The following is a 14,922-nucleotide window of genomic DNA, read 5'->3' on the forward strand; positions in this document are numbered from 1 at the left end:
AGCCATTTATCCGAGGCCTCGTTGGGGGTCAGCTAGGTAGTTAATGAGGATAAAGGAGCCTCATCTGGCCAGAAAGGCCTTGTGAGCCGCTTGGGGACGGGGCGTGGAGAGGCAGGGGGACAGCGCGCACTGGCAGGGGCAGGGGCCATCCACAATGGCAGCCAGGGCCTCCTGCCCAGCTCTGCCCTGCGACCCAGCCGGGAGAAGCGAGGCCAGGCCGGTGTCCTCATAGCCGGCACAGCCCTCTGGCTGGCAGAGCCTTTCCCGACGCCCAGGGTGTGGATGGAGCAGTTCGAGTCAGAGATGTTCTAGAGGACGCCTCCTGCTTCCCACCTGGCCCTGGCTCCCTGACGGCCCTTGGGGTCCCCCCTTTTGGAGCCCCAGAGCTCCACAGCAGCCCTGTTTGAGAACCCCATGGGTGAACACTTCCAGGCCATCTTCCAGCCCTGGCAGTCCGTTGAAGGCCCGCTTCGGGGCCTCGGTCTCGGGGCGCCGCCGCCTGAAAGGGCCCTGAGCTCTGCCCTGACCTGCCCTTACCGCACACTCACCCCTGCACTTGCCACCTCAGTGTCCAGGCGGAAGTGTCCCCTCCACATCCCATACCCCAGCTGGCCACTGGGGCCTCTCTGTCCTATCTCCTGAGCATCTTCCCCCTCCCTCCCCACGACCACCCCCTGCCCCACCGTGCCCCCCTTGCCTCCCCCCGAGGCCCACTCCCCCCACCATGGGCCGCCCGGGCTGCCCTCGTTAGGGACCCGTCTGATTGGAGCGCTGTCCTGCTTCTAACCCAGCTGCCACCTCTGTCCTGCCACGCGGGACGCTGCAGGGGGGCCTCCGCCCCCGGCAGGTGCTCCGGTTGTGGAGTGAGCCAGTGACCAGGAGGGCTGGCCGGGAGACATGCCAGGAGGACCTCGGCGTGGCCTGGGACGGGAGCAGGCTTAGGTCCGGTTCTGCCCGCCCCAGGGCAGTGCTGGGCGGTGCAGAGGGCACCAGCTCTGACTGGCAGACTTGGGTTTGGATCCTGGCTCTGGCGTTCAGCACCTACCAGCCCCCACCAAGACACGGCTCCTCTGTGGTCCCAAATACGCCATCTGCAGAATGGAGCTCTAACAGGTGCCCCTGGGGTTGCTGCTGTACAGATGCGACGGCCTGGCATAGGACGGGGCTCACCAGAATGCCGAGTCCTCCTGGAGGCGCGGAAGGCGGGGGGCCGTGCTCTCCCCCGCAGCCCCATGGCTGACCGTTCTCCAGAGGGGCTGGCTGAGGCCCTGGAGAACTTCTCGTGCCCGGCACAGGCCCTCAGTGGTTGGTGCTTGTGTACGTCACCTCCTGTACCTGCTCCTGGCCCCCCAGGTCCCCCAGAACCAGCCCCTCTTCCGAGCGTCCCCCCTTCCCTCTCCACCACCGTCCCCTGTACCAGCCTGCCTCCCTTACCTGCCCCCGAGGCCCCGAGAGAGTGTCCGGGCCGGAGAGGGGACACAGGTGACGTGGGCCCTCACGTGGGTCATTTCAGACCACGCAGGCCCCCTGGGGGTAGTGATGGGGCGCAGCAAGGTGAGCATTAAGCTGGGATCAGTGCCGACATTGTTCTGGGACTGGGGCTAAGTCCCCTGGACCCTCTGGGCATTAGGGAGAGTCTGTCCCAGGGCCGGGGACTGGCTTCCACATTAGGTCCCAGCCCGGGACTTGGGTGGGGGGGGGGGGTGCAAGTGGGGCTCAGATGAGGTTTTGGAACACACGGCCTGCTCAGCCCTGCCCACAGGTGCCAGGATGAGAAGTTTGGGAATTCCCTCCTCAGGGCACCTGAATGTCTGCCACTAAAGAGCCCTGGGGGGCCGGGTTTGGCCCAGCTCCCCCTGGTGACCCAGAACCTCACTCTCGCCTCCTCTCCCCTCCTCCTCCTTGCCTCCTGCCCCAAACATGGGTAAACCCCCAGGTCTAGACCTTACTCTCTTGCTGAGACCGTGAGGCTTCTCCCCCATTATACAGATGAGGAAACTGAGGCTAGGGGGTGAGGACTGCCCAAGGCTACATAGCCATGAAGGGGCTGCCAGTCCTCTCAGGGCCCAAGGCCACCTGTGCCCAGCTCCCTGATCCACCAAGTGGCGAGTCCCTGGGGGCAGGCGGCCGTCATGTGCAAGGTCTGCATAGTGGAGGCCACGGGCACCAGGAGGCCCAGCAGCTGGCGGCGGGGGGGGGGGGGGGGGGGGGGCTGCTGTCTTCCTCACCCACCGGCTCAGCGGCTGCATGGGGCCGGCGCCTGGCCCAGCTAGGAGCCCAGGGACGGTTGGGGAAAGTGAGGCCTAGAAGCAGAAGGAACCCACCGGGGTCCACATGGTGGCAGGTCCAGCAGGGGCATCATCCTTTTCTGAGCCCTGGGCGGCTCCGCTGTGTCCCTGCTCCAATGGGCTGGCAGCTGCGTCCCCTTCCCCCAGGAGTGAGGGGGCGACACACCGCCGGCACCTTCACTCCCAGAGCAGGGGAGGGGACCCAGCGGCACAAGGCTGGGGCCGTGAAGGGGTTCAGGTGTGGGTTTTCCCGCCTCTCACTGAGACCTCCTGCGAGCCACTTACCCTCTCAGCCCCGGTGTCCTCGTCGTGAAGTGGAGGGGTGGGTCACAGTGCCAGCCTCACAAAGAAGGGGTGAGGGAAGGGGTTAGTATAGGCCGAGGCCTGGAGGTGTGCGGTTCTGGGTGAGTCCATGCCCAGCCCTGCCTTCCTAGAGCCGCGGGCCCAGGGGCCAGTGGGTCCCAGAGGGGGAGGAAGACTGCCTGAGAGGCGGCAGTGACCCCCGTCACACTGTCACAGGGTCTGCACTCCCACTGCTGGGGGATGGCCGGAATGACCTCTCCCCTTCCCCTTCTGTGAGGATTGCACTCTCCTCCCTGACTGGCAGGGACTGGGGAGGAGGAAGGGCACAGAGAGAGGAGACCGATGAGGGACACGGCCAGGAGAGAGCGCCCAGCCCCCCCACCACAGGGCCAGGGAGAGACACAGAGGCCCAGGGGCCAAGTGGCCGCCGTGGCCATGATGACGTGAGCGAGCAGGCAGCCCCGGGACCCGCAGGGGCCAGTCTGAGCCGGGCGGGCCCGGCCCGGGGGCTGCCCACCGCTCCCTGCTCAGGCCAGGTGGAGGAGGAGGCCACCGTCCCCCTGCAGGCGGACACGTTGGCGGGCTGCAGGCACGGCCCCCCAGTGCCCAGAGTCCCAGCCTCCCCGGGGCGGGGGCGGGGGACGGGGTGGGGGTGGGGGTGGGGGGGGGGGGCTTGGCCTCACACGGTCCCTCTTCTCCTCTTCTTCCAGCTGCTGCTGAGGGCCCCAGGCCAGCGTCGGGGCCCTGAACCTTAGGTCGTCCGGAGCCTTCTCCCGCCCCCACTCGGAGCCCCCGCCCCCGGCTCCCGCCGGCCCAGCCCCGCCGTCGCCGGACCCTGGCATGTCAAGGCCTGGCCTGCGCCTGCCTGCCCAGCCCGCGGAACCCCGGCGGCCCCGCGAGCTAGGATGAGGGGCCAGGCCGCCGCCCCGGGGCCCCTCCGGCCCCTCTGCCCGTCCCTGCTGCTGCTGCTGTTGCTGGGGCGCTGGGTGCGGGCGGCCGCGGGGCCCGGGGCCGAGCCGTGCGCCACGCTGGTGCAGGGCAAGTTCTTCGGGTACTTCCAGGCGGCCGCCGTGTTCCCGGCCAACGCCTCGCGCTGCTCCTGGACCCTGCGCAACCCGGACCCGCGGCGCTACACGCTCTACATGAAGGTGGCCAAGGCGCCCGCGCCCTGCGGCGGCCCCGGCCGCGTCCGCGCCTACCAGTTCGACTCCTTCCTGGAGTCCACCCGCACCTACCTGGGCGTGGAGAGCTTCGACGAGGTGCTGCAGCTCTGCGACCCCTCGGCGCCCCTGGCCTTCCTGCAGGCCAGCAAGCAGTTCCTACAGATGCTGCGCCAGCAGCCGCCCCGCGAGCCGGGCCCCGGGCTGCCGGCCGCGCCCCAGAGCCCCGGCGACGACTTCTCCGTGGAGTACCTGGTCGTGGGCAACCGCAACCCCAGCCGGGCCGCCTGCCAGATGCTGTGCCGCTGGCTGGACGCCTGTCTGGCCGGCAGCCGCAGCTCCCACCCCTGCGGCATCATGCAGACCCCCTGTGCCTGCCTGGGCGGCGACACCGGCGACCCTGCCTCTGGCTCCCTGACCCCCCGAGGGGACGTCTGCCTGAGGGACGGCGTGGCCGGTGGCCCCGAGAACTGCCTCACCAGCCTGACCCAGGATCGGGGCGGGGACGGCGTGCCAGGTGAGTGGCCGGGTGGGAGAGGGCTGGCTCTCTGGGCAGAGGGCGGTGGGAGAGGGTCCTCTCTGTGGGGGGGGGGGGGGGGGGGGGGCTGCCCCGGCCACCTGCCCCTGGGCAGCCCCCCCCCCGGGGAAGCCAAGCGCTGAGGGCAGGCGACCTGAGGTGTTCGCCACGGGCCCCGGAGGTGTGTGCTGAGCGTCAGTGAAGGACCGAACCGAACCGCGGATGAAGGAGCTTTAACTCCTGGCTGGGGGAGGGGCCTCCCGTTGTGGCAGGCAGACGACGCTATTGGGCCAGTAGGCCCGTGGCCAGGGTCTGCGGGGGCCCCTCGGGCTGCAGGCCGCGTGGAGACCTGGGCCGGGTGGGCCCTTTGGAGTTGCGGCCAGGGGACGAGGTTTGGGGATCGCGTGCGTTTCGGCGGCACACATCATTCACCCAGCAGCTGGTTACCGCGCTCGCAAGGTGTCCAGGCTCCAGGGACACGCCGTGACAAAAAACAACCACAAAGACCCGCTGTTGTGAGGCTGCGGCCGGGGGGAGGGGAAGGTGCCAGGCAGCAACAGGGGAGGGCGTCTTGGGAAACAGCGCAGGGGAAGGGTCCCCGGGGGGGGGGTGGGGGTGGAGCCTCTGTTTCGCCTGGAGGTCAGGGTCACCTGCACCAGGGGACCGTGTTCAAGATTCTGGGAGGGGTGCACGTGAGCGCCGTGGGGGTGGGAAGGGCAGTGAAGGCCCAGGACGGGCAGGGCAGAGGCCGGAAGTGGATGGTGCTGGGGTGCCCGGCACAGCTGTCGGGGCGTCCTGTGTGACTGTCGGCCCTCGGAGAGATGGGGCCCGAGCGGAGGACGTGGCGAGGCGGACGGAAGTGGGTGGGGCTCAGTGGGCAGTGGGCAGGAGGTCAGTCCTGTGTGCGCTTGGTGGTCGAGAACCCCTGGCGGGCTGCCCGGGGGTTTCCTGGGCGCCCCTGGGAGGCTGGAGCAGCAGGGGGCAGCCCACCTCAGACCTCGGGGCTGCCAGCAGAATACAGGTGCTGGGCGTCCAGGGACCAGGCCTGGCTGGGTGTTCCACGCTGGGTGGGTCACTGCGGGGCCGGGTGACGTTCTCCAGGGCTCTTAGCCAACGAGGTCAACGCCCTACTCGGAACAGAGTCTTTAAAGGCAGAAAAGAAGCCCCAAGGGGTTACAGGGGAAGCCAGTTACCCTGGAACACGGTTCCAATCATGGTCCCGGCTGTAGATTCCAGAAACCTCCGTGAAGCCGTGAGCATAACTGGAGAGGAGCAGGGGAAGGGGGGCAGGCCAGCGCCTCTCCAGTGGCCTCAGGAGGAGGCAGGCACAGCCCCTGGGGGCAGGGGCAGACGGGGTGTTCAGGAATCCGGCAGAAAGCCGTAGGGTAGGAGTCTGGAAGGGCTGATCCGTGGGCTGGGCAAATGTAGGTCGCTGTGACCTTGGCTTGGGCAGCTTCTGAGGCGTGGCAGGATGGGAGTGGTCCTCAGGGGACCCGGAGGAGCAGAGCGGCCAGGCAGCGGCTGGTTTGGGGGGTGGGAGGACCAGCGAGGGCCGGGTCACCCCCCGCGGCCATTTCCCCCCTGAAGGACTGTCGTGCCACATGGGGTATGACGGCCCCAGGGCCAGGCACCTGTGCAAAAGAGCTGGTCTCTGTTAGCATCGAGGGGCTTGAAGCAGAAGAGTGACACAGGCTGATGGTCCTAGGCTGTAAATGCAGAAGAGCGTTGGAACTGGGCAGGGGGAGCCGGGGACGGGGAGGCAGCCGGGCCGGCACCCAGGAGGGAGCTGATGCTGGCCTGGGTGGGGCAGGGCAGCAGCAGGGTGGGAGGACGCCGGTCTGGGGCGGGGGGCGGGGATTGGAGCAGGATTTGGGGAAGGAGGTGGCTAGATACCCCACCCCCACCCCCCAGATTCCCAGCTAGGAATGAGGACATCAGCCGGGTTGGGGAAGCACTGGGTGGAGACACAGTGGGGAGGAAGATCCAGAGGTCAGAGTGGACTTCAGCGTGGGATGCCCGGGGGTCTCCCAGGTGGGGCTGCATCTGAGTGGGGCACTCTGGGGCCTGGAGCACAGGGCCGGGTCAGCCTGACCCGAGCACGCTGTGAGTCCTGGGCCAATCCCAGCAGCTGTCAGCCCCTCAGGCCCCTTGTCTTTAAAACAGAAACAGCAAAACTAATCCTTCCTGGATGGCACGAGGAATGACACCTAGGTGGAAGTGCGTCTAAGCCAAAACGACGGCAGCGATGCGGCCGGGGCCTCGGGTTCATCACTAGGTGGGAGGCAGAGGGCTCGGGGGCAAAGAGGCAGACAGGAGGAGGAGGGCGCTTGGGGCGGGGGGTGGGGGGCTTGCACACAGATTCCGGGAAAGGGAACGTTGGGAGGTGGTGCTCAGAGGACGGTAGGAAGGTGTGAGTGCACGCGTGTGTTTTGAGCCGGGCTCTGCACAGGGCCCATTTCAGCGCTTTTGACAAAGCTCAGCGTGGGGGGGCTGCGTGGCAGGGGCTGGCGGTCTTGTGGAAGGCGATGTGGACTGTGTGTGGGCTGGGACTGCCCGCCACGTGGACGGGGCGGCGGAGGGCTCCTCTGCACTGGGCAAGGTGGGCCAGACGGTGGTCACACAGGCCCAGAGATAGCTCGGACCCCAGTGCCTGTCCCCGGATCCAGAGGGCCCTGATACTTCTGGGACCTTGGGAGTAAAAATCATCTTAGTAGTGTTAACAGCAGCCACGTCTTGAGGGTTTCCTCTGTGCCGGAAGCATCCACATATTAACGAGGTTGCTCCCTCTAGCAGCCGGTCAGATAGGCCCACCAAAGCACCCTCCTGCCCCAGGGCCTTTGCACTGGCTGTCCCCTCTGCCCGGAACACTCTTCCCCAGATCCCCTCGGGGCTCCCTCCCTCAAGTCCTTGCTCAGACATCACCTTCTCAACAAACCCTGACCGTGCTGTGTAAAATGGCAGCAGCCGGAGCCCCCCCTTCCGCCCCCATACACTGTGTCCCTTTCTCTGTCCACCGCGCACTGAGAATTTCCTCTATTTGTTAGGTCCGCGCCCCCTTCTCTGTCCCTGCCGGGTTGTAAGCACCACAGGGCAGGGTGTGTGCCGCGGTCACCCACGTAACCCCCGGCACGTGGAACAGCACCGGGCACGCAGCAGGCACCTGATGAGCGCTGGTGAATAAGAATAAGGCACAGAGATGTTGAGGCAGCAGCCAGGGTCACACAGCTTGGAAGGGGTAGGCTGACGTCAGAGCCGGCTTATGGCTTCCTGGTGGTCCGCCCGGGGTCTTCGCCCACAATAATCTCTTCCGGGAGGGCCGCGTGCGCACGTGTGGGGGCGCTTGGACCAGGAGGTACAGCGATCACTCAAGGCCTGCAGCCGAGCTGGGCAGGTGCCAGACCCCAGATCTCGTCTGCTGAGCCTGGTGCCCAGGGAGCTTCGCCCCCTCACGCTGGCCAGGGGAGGCTGGGACAGGCACGTCCTCTCCATCTGCGCCCCAAGAAGGCGGTGCACGGCTGAGCTGCGAGCGAGCAGGCGGCCTGGCCAGCCCGTGGCCCATTTTCAGCCCTCCCCCAGCCTGGCCTGTCCAAACGCCACATGGCCACGTCACGCCTCCGAGCCAGTGAGCGTTCCTCAGGCCAGAGCAACTGTCCCCTCTCCTCCCTGCTGCCGGCCGGCTGCCCGCCTGGCCACCCCTTTCCAGGGTCTCTCGGGCAGGGCCGGCTCCCGTGTCCCGTGCCCCCGTCTCTTTCCCGTAGTCTCTCTCTGCGCTTTTCCACCTCTGGTGAGATGGGGCCGTTTCTCTCAAGGGCTGTTTTAAATATTCATGTTTTAATCAAAGAATTTTATTGCAGAAGCAACACGTAAGATAATGAAAGAGCAGCATCCTGGGGGCTGGGAGCGAGCGCGCGTGTGTGTGTCCGTGTCCCTGTGTGTGTCCCTGTGCTCGCGTGTGTGTGCGCCCCGCCTCCGCGTGCCCGCGCAGGCCGGGGCTGCCGGGCTGGAACGGGAGTGGGGTCCAGGCGTGCAGGTCCCGGGCCGTGTGCGGGCGCCGGAAGACTGAGGCACTGGGCGGAGGAGCCAGACCCGCCCGAGGCCACGCGGCCCTGCCTCCAGGCCTGTCACGCTCAGCTGGGGTGGCCCCTGCCGTGGCACATATGACCCCTGCAGGGCGCGGGAGTTGTCCCAACCCGAAGTTCGGTCCGCCCCAACTTCCCTTGGGAAGAAGTGTCTGGAGCCCCTCTCTGGGGTCCACAGGCTACAGAAGGAGGCTGGGTGTGGGATTCGGGTGCAAGAATGGGGTCTCCAGATGTCTCTGGAGGTTGGGGGGTGGCAGGGACAGTGCACAAGGGCCAGTTGATAAAACTCCGGGAAAACAAGGTTTCAGGCCCCGTCGTAGACAATGCCCATTCCAGATGGAACAGCAGGACGAGCCCCCCTGAGGCCAGAGCCCCCCCCCCCGCTCCCCCCACGCTCCCCCGGCCCAGGATGCCAGGGATGCCTAGCGGTACGGCCCTGCTTGGGTCCCATGTCCCGGAAAGATGGCGAGACGGGGGTCAGTTGGACTCGGGAGTGTGTCCAGGCCACGCAGTGCCAAAGGGCAGAGCTGGGGCTCGGCCACCAGGCTTTTCACAGGACACGCTCCCCGGGACAGGGGACGCCTGCCTGACCGCGAGAGGGAAGCAACGAGAAAGCATGTAACCCTGCAGCCGCGGCCAAGCCGGCCACCTAGGCAAGCCTCAGCTTCCCTTCTGTGATCCGGGTTGAGACGAACCGGGTCTGTGCGAGGCTAAAGGAGGTGGTGCCTCTAGTGCACGTGCTTGGAGGAGCCCTCCTGTCCTTACCCGGGGAGTGGCCCGTGGGCACGGCTCTCAGCCCTGTCCTGAGGCCTGACGGCACCTGCCGCAGTGCTGTGGGCTGCTGGCCCCTCGGGCCCTCGCAGGGGGAGCTGTGGGCCCCACTGGAGGATCAGTTCAGTGTCAGGCCGTGTGGGGTGAGGGGCCGGTGGACGGGGGTTGGGTTGGGGAGGGGCATCAGAGAGATGTCTTGTCCCCCGTGGTCCCCATTTGCACATCCACGCGAGGGTCGGAGAGGAGGAGCCTGGGTGCCCCTGGATGGGCCCTAACTTGGTGGGGGAGGCGGGGGCAGGGGCCTCCCAGGGAGCTGGACTGTGCGGTGGGCCCCTGGGGAGCCCTGCAGGTGCCATTGCCTGGGGCTGACCCCACGTGCCGGACTGGGGAGCCCTCTGCTGGAAGAGACGGGAAGTACACGGGCCGCCTGCCTGGGGAACCCGGAAGTCGGCGCGGCCCAGCTGGGGGAGCGCCCCCATCCCCAGCCGAGGCTGGGGAGACCACAGCCTCCAGGCTGGGGCACCGGGGTGGGAAGGAGGCCGGGAGCCCCCTCGCCGGCCCTCTCTCCTGGGTGGCCAGGCTGCCTGGCGGCCATTAATTGGCCCCATTCATCCTTTAATGAGATGGAAATGAGGCTTTGAGACAGAGGGGCATTGAGTGGGGAAGAATGGGGGCTTCTTTCCGCGCCTGGAGGGGCAGCCCACCCCCCCAGCCTTGCCCACTCCTCCGCTGCCCCTGGAAGCCCACTCAGCCCAGGAACACCGTGGCCACCCAGCGCTGAGGGGCCAGGAGTGCTTACACGGGGACTCCTGTCGCGGACGTGTTCGCTCAACAAACATCATCAGCCGTGTGTGGGGACCCACGTTAAAAATAAAAATGACAACAAAAATAGCAGCTTCCATGTCCTGAGTGTTCATTAGCGGTGAGGGTATGGCCAAGGTTGGGGACCAGTGTGTGACGGGGACCAGGTCTCAAACGTGATGGGGGAGCAGGGATCCTGTGCCCGGGATCACAAGTTAATCTGTCATGAGGATCAAGGCTCAGTGTGTGATCAGGGCCAGGAATCAGTGTGGGACCAGGATCAGAGCTAGATCTGGGGCCAGTCTGTCCTCTGAGCCGGTGGCCCCCCCCTCCCCAGCCTCTCCCGGTGCACCCCCTCCTCCTCACCCCCTCTCCCCCCATCCTCACCACCTGGGTCACCAAGGTAACCAGCCCTGAAATAGTGGGTGCTTTGGCAGCTGAGGCCTAACCTGAGTCTATCCTGAAAGACTGAGCTCTGCAGCAGTTGCCATGGGAACCGAGTGGCATCCTCCAATTAGCCTGGCTTGGACACCCTCTCTCTCCCACCCACTGCCAGTTTCCACGTCACTCAGGCTTCCTTGTGGGGGCTGGGCTGGGGCAGCCAGGAGGGACAGGCAGGACACGCCCCCTGACCCTGTGACCAGGCCCGGCCCCCTGAACTCCAGCGCTCTCTGTTCCTTTGGGTCCGCGGTTCGGGACGGGATAGCTTCAGCAGGTGACAGCACTGAGGCCTGGAGCCTTGGGTTGGGGCTCGTGGTCAGTCCTGGCAGGCGGCCTTCATCTGGAGGCACAGGGGGGCTTTTGGAGGCTGATTATGGGCTCAGTTCCGGCCCCTCTCCTGGTCCAGGGAGGTAGCTTGGCCTCCTCGTCCGGCCCACCCAGCGGCGGGGGCGTGAGGCTGCCGAGACCCCCGCGTGCGGGCCAGATGTCCGGTCGGCCTCCACTGTCCGACCTGAGCCGCTCACCCGCGTGCCTGCGGAGGCCATGCTGGGGGCTCCCCACCCCTCTCCCAGGGCCCCCCAGCCCCACCTCTCTGGAGTCCTCACAGGAGATTTGCAGTTTGAGAGGAAGTGGCATTGAGGTACTATCCTCCGTATTTATGGTTCTTACCCAGCACTTGAGACCCTGGCTCCGTCCATGTTCCGAGGCTCAGGCTCCCTCCAGGCAGACCCTCCGGCGGTGGCCTCGCCCTAGCCCCCCCCCCCCCCCCCCCGGCAGCCCAGACCGTCCCTCTTTGAGCCTCAGTTTCCTCCGCCGTAAATGGGCTGCAAGTTGCCTCCCAGCTGGGCTGGGATTCAAGGCTCCTTGTGCTGAGGCACCTGTCATAGACAGAGCCCACGGGGCAGGGGAGGGGCAGAGGCAGGGGCAGAGTTCCCCACCCAGGAGGTCCGTCCCCTGGGGGGAACTGGCCACAGTAGCTGGGGGAAGAGCAACCTTTCTTGTAGGGTCCAACAGCCTGGCTCAATTCCCATTTGTCTCTTCCTCGCTGGGGGGACGCTGGGGGGCGCGGGCACCTCTCCACTTCTGCTGGGCCTTGGTTTTCGCATATGAACAATGAGACCCACGAAGTGTCCCTTGTGGGAATTCAGTGACCGATGAGAGCATCTGTCCCAGACCCCAAGAAGGGGCTCAAACCAGGCCCCTCTGCCCCCTAGGGCAAGGCACCACGAAAAACGCAGCCCTGCACCCACCGTGTGGCCCTGGAGAGTGCCTTCCTAGGCCCCCCCACAGCACATCTGGGAGCCCCGTGTTATACGGTGTATAAGCCCCAGCGAGCAGGGTCCGTGCCTGCCCGCTGAGGGGCAGTGGCTAAGGTCTGAGCCAGCCCCTCGGGCTTGGTCCCTGTGGTCTGGATGCATTAGCTGACCTGCTTTCCCCTTCCATCCAGCACCGACATGCCCGCGTGCCCTGGAGGACAAGAGGCTTAACCGCTGTGTGCCCTTGGCAGGCGTGGCCTGCCTCTCTGGGCCCAGGGGGACGCGGTGCCCTCGGCCTGTGCCTCCCATGTGTTTGCCCCTGGCTCCCCCTGCTGGTCGGTTCCCATTCCAGGCACACAGACCACGAGGAGGTGGCCAGCACCTTAAGAGTGGCCGTCTAGGGAACGGATCGGCACCCGACAAGTTTGCTACAAATCAAAGTGGGTTCTCGGTCAACTCTGACCCCAGCGTCTGCCCACTCCCTCCCTCTCCGAGCCCTTGTGGGCCATTTATCTTCACGTACTCAGTTCTGGGAAGTAGCCCCCCTACTGTCCTCAGATGAGATGCATGAGGCCAGGGTGGGATGGACTGGACCATCCCGGGGTCAGCCTGGGGGGGAGGGGGCGGGGCACCGCATAAACCTGGTCTTTCCACTCCTGCCCCGCCCTGAGCCCCTGTTCTGGGGCCTGTCCTCCGGGGTCTCCCGCAGGCCTCATTCTCTCCCCATGTGGCAGGGCCTACTTCCCTAAGCCACAGATAAAACCAGACTCCAAGAGGCACCTGGGGCCCTTCTGACAGGCCAAGTGTGACCTGCCCTTGGCCAGCCCGACTGCCCTGCTCTAGCCTCAGGCAAGCAGGCAGGCAGGCAGGCAGGCAGGCAGGCAGGGTGGGGTGGGGTGGGGTGGGGCAGCGGCCCAGCCCGAGTGCAGAGTGCAGTTTCCGGTGCTGGGCTTTGGCAATGTCCTCTCCCTGGCCACTTCGTAAGTGGGTGTGAGGTCAGGGTGCCCGCCCACAGGAGGTGCTTGGGGAAGCTGGTTACCCTTATTGAGCGTGCTCTGATCCTGCTTCGCTGAGGGTGAGGGGGCCCTGGCGCCCCTGAGGACAAACGAGATGGCGGTGGCCACAGTCCAGTGCAGTGGGGGCGTCTGGGCCCCTTAAGCATGGCCTTTGGACAGAAGCAGCCCCCTCCTCAGCCCATCAATGCAGCCTCCACACTCCGCCCGCCCCTCGGCGGCCCCCAGTGCTTGGAGGCTCTCCTGCCCAGTGCCCTTAGCGCACTAGGGCCACCAGGGGGCTCAGCCCCGCAGGGAAATGAGGTCCTGAGTTTTGTGGGGGACAGGGCAAAGATGAAGGAGGCTCATGACAGAGGCTGAAAGGGGGCGGCTGGGGTCGGAGCAGGGGGTAGCTGGAGGGGTGTGGAGGCCTTTGTTCCCAGGGTCCGTCAGCAGCCAGAGGCCAGCCAGGTCAGGTCTGGGGGAGGCTTGCCCCAGTGCGGCCACCAGCTATGGGACATTGGTCTCCTCTGGTGTCCTTGCGCGGGGTGAGGGAAAGAGCACACAGGTCGTGGCCAGGGGTGGGGGCCTCCGGGAACACTGTACTGAGGACCATGGGGAGGGATCCAACAGGGCTTGAAGATGTGTGTCCAGGAAGGAGGGCCCCTGCTGCCCTAGGGCCTATCACCAGAAGCTTATAAGGCAGCCATTGGGGTGGGCAGGGGTGTCATTCATTCATTCATTCATTCTTCAGACACCCCTGGGGCTCCAGCTCTGTGTCCAGCCCCTACATTGGGGACCTGGGTTCAAAGCCAGTAGAGACCCTGGCACAGGTACCTGAACACAGAGAGCTGGAGGGCAGAGGCCTGGCACCCCAGAGGGACACCAGGCCCCCAAGGCCATCCCCCCAGAGCAGACCCTTACCCCAGCACCTCTGCCCCTCCTTGTCCCTGCCTGCCTCTGCTTCACAGGCCATGGACTCGCCTCCTAGCCCTGCCTCCACAGCCGGGGACTTGCTGGCTTCATACCTGCGGGTGTTCCGTGCTGGGGGAGGGCAGGGGGTGGTGGCCTGTGCCCAAGGTTCCCGCCCAGCAGACACTCCCAGAGGTCGCTCCCTGAAAGACACCCCAGCCCTTTGTCCCACCCCTGGCCCTGACCCCCGCCCTCTGATTCCTCCCAGGTGGTTGGAAGCTGTGGTCCCTTTGGGGCGAGTGCACGCGGGACTGCGGGGGAGGCCTGCAGACGCGGACGCGCACCTGCCTGCCGGCTCCCGGCACCGAGGGCGGTGGCTGCGAGGGGGTGCTGGAGGAAGGCCGTCTGTGCAACCGCAAGGCCTGCGGCCGTGAGTGCGCGGACGCGCGGGCGGGTTGGGCTGGGTAGGCCGCGTGGAGGGAGGGGGCCCGCGGGGGGAGCAGGTGAGGGAGGAGACCGGGGCGGGGCCAGGTGAGAGAAGGGAGGGCCCCGGGGCGGGGCCCGGGGAGGGAGGGAGCCGGGGGCGGGGCTAGGAGAGAGGAAGGTGGGGGGCCGGGGCGGGGCCAGGGGAGGGGAGGGGGGGCTCGGGGCGTGGCCAGGGGAGAAACCCGTGGAGGAGGGAGGAGCCCGGGGCGGGGCCAGGAGTAGGGAGGGAGTGGGTCCGGGGCGGGGCCAGGGGACGGACGCGCGGGGTGGGGGGGGTGCCTGGGGAGGATCCCGGGGAGGAGGGAGGAGTCCGGGGCGGGGCCCAAGGGAGGGGAGGGTGGAGACCGGGGCGGGGTGGGACCAGGTAGCGGAAACCCCCAGGGCAAGGTCGGGTGGGGGTGGGGCCTTGGCCTGAAAGAGGCGGGGCGGGGCCAGGAAGGTGGAGCCTAGCCAGGGGCGGGGCCGAGTCCCGGAGCAGGCAGGGCCAGGACCAGGGAGCTAAAGGTCCAGGAGGAGGGGTGGGACCTGCCCCGCCCCACCCCGCCCGGAGTTAGGCGGGAACTGGGTGGAGATTTCTTCGGATTCGAGCGGATTGGGAATTTTGGGGTGTTCCGGGAGGGCTGATTGTGGGGTTGCCCCTTTCTCCCCCACCCGAGGAGCCCTGGCCAGACCTGCTGGCCCCAGCCTTATCCTGACTCCAGAATGAATTTCTGTAATAAGGCTCTAATGTCTTTATGCATATTTTAGTCGCTTCCATAACGTTAAATCAAGTTATAATGACACTGTCATTTTTCGGGTGGTTTATTCCCTGACGAACCTTTCCTGGAGAGAGGAGCTCATCTCAAGAACCTGGGGAGGGCTCTGGGGTGTCGGGAGGCCAGGCCACGGGAGACAGGGGCGCTGGTGGGACGCTGAG

At 66.6% G+C, this 14,922-nt stretch overlaps 1 protein-coding gene across 13 annotated transcripts in view; it reads left to right on the top strand.

Annotated features, from left to right (window-relative positions):
* The window catches only part of ADGRB1 (adhesion G protein-coupled receptor B1), an 81,059-nt gene that overhangs the window by 10,199 nt on the left and 55,938 nt on the right, over nt 1-14,922 (top strand). For all 13 annotated transcript variants that reach the window (XM_058699262.1, XM_058699263.1, XM_058699261.1 and 10 more), the window contains exons 2-3: nt 3,302-4,268; nt 13,789-13,950. In XM_058699262.1, coding sequence (XP_058555245.1) covers nt 3,497-4,268; nt 13,789-13,950 — 934 coding nt within the window. In that variant the 5' untranslated portion in view covers nt 3,302-3,496. The remainder of the gene's footprint in view (nt 1-3,301; nt 4,269-13,788; nt 13,951-14,922) is intronic.

This window comes from Neofelis nebulosa, chromosome 14 (genome assembly GCF_028018385.1).
Source record: "Neofelis nebulosa isolate mNeoNeb1 chromosome 14, mNeoNeb1.pri, whole genome shotgun sequence".
Taxonomy (NCBI): Eukaryota; Metazoa; Chordata; class Mammalia; order Carnivora; family Felidae; genus Neofelis; species Neofelis nebulosa.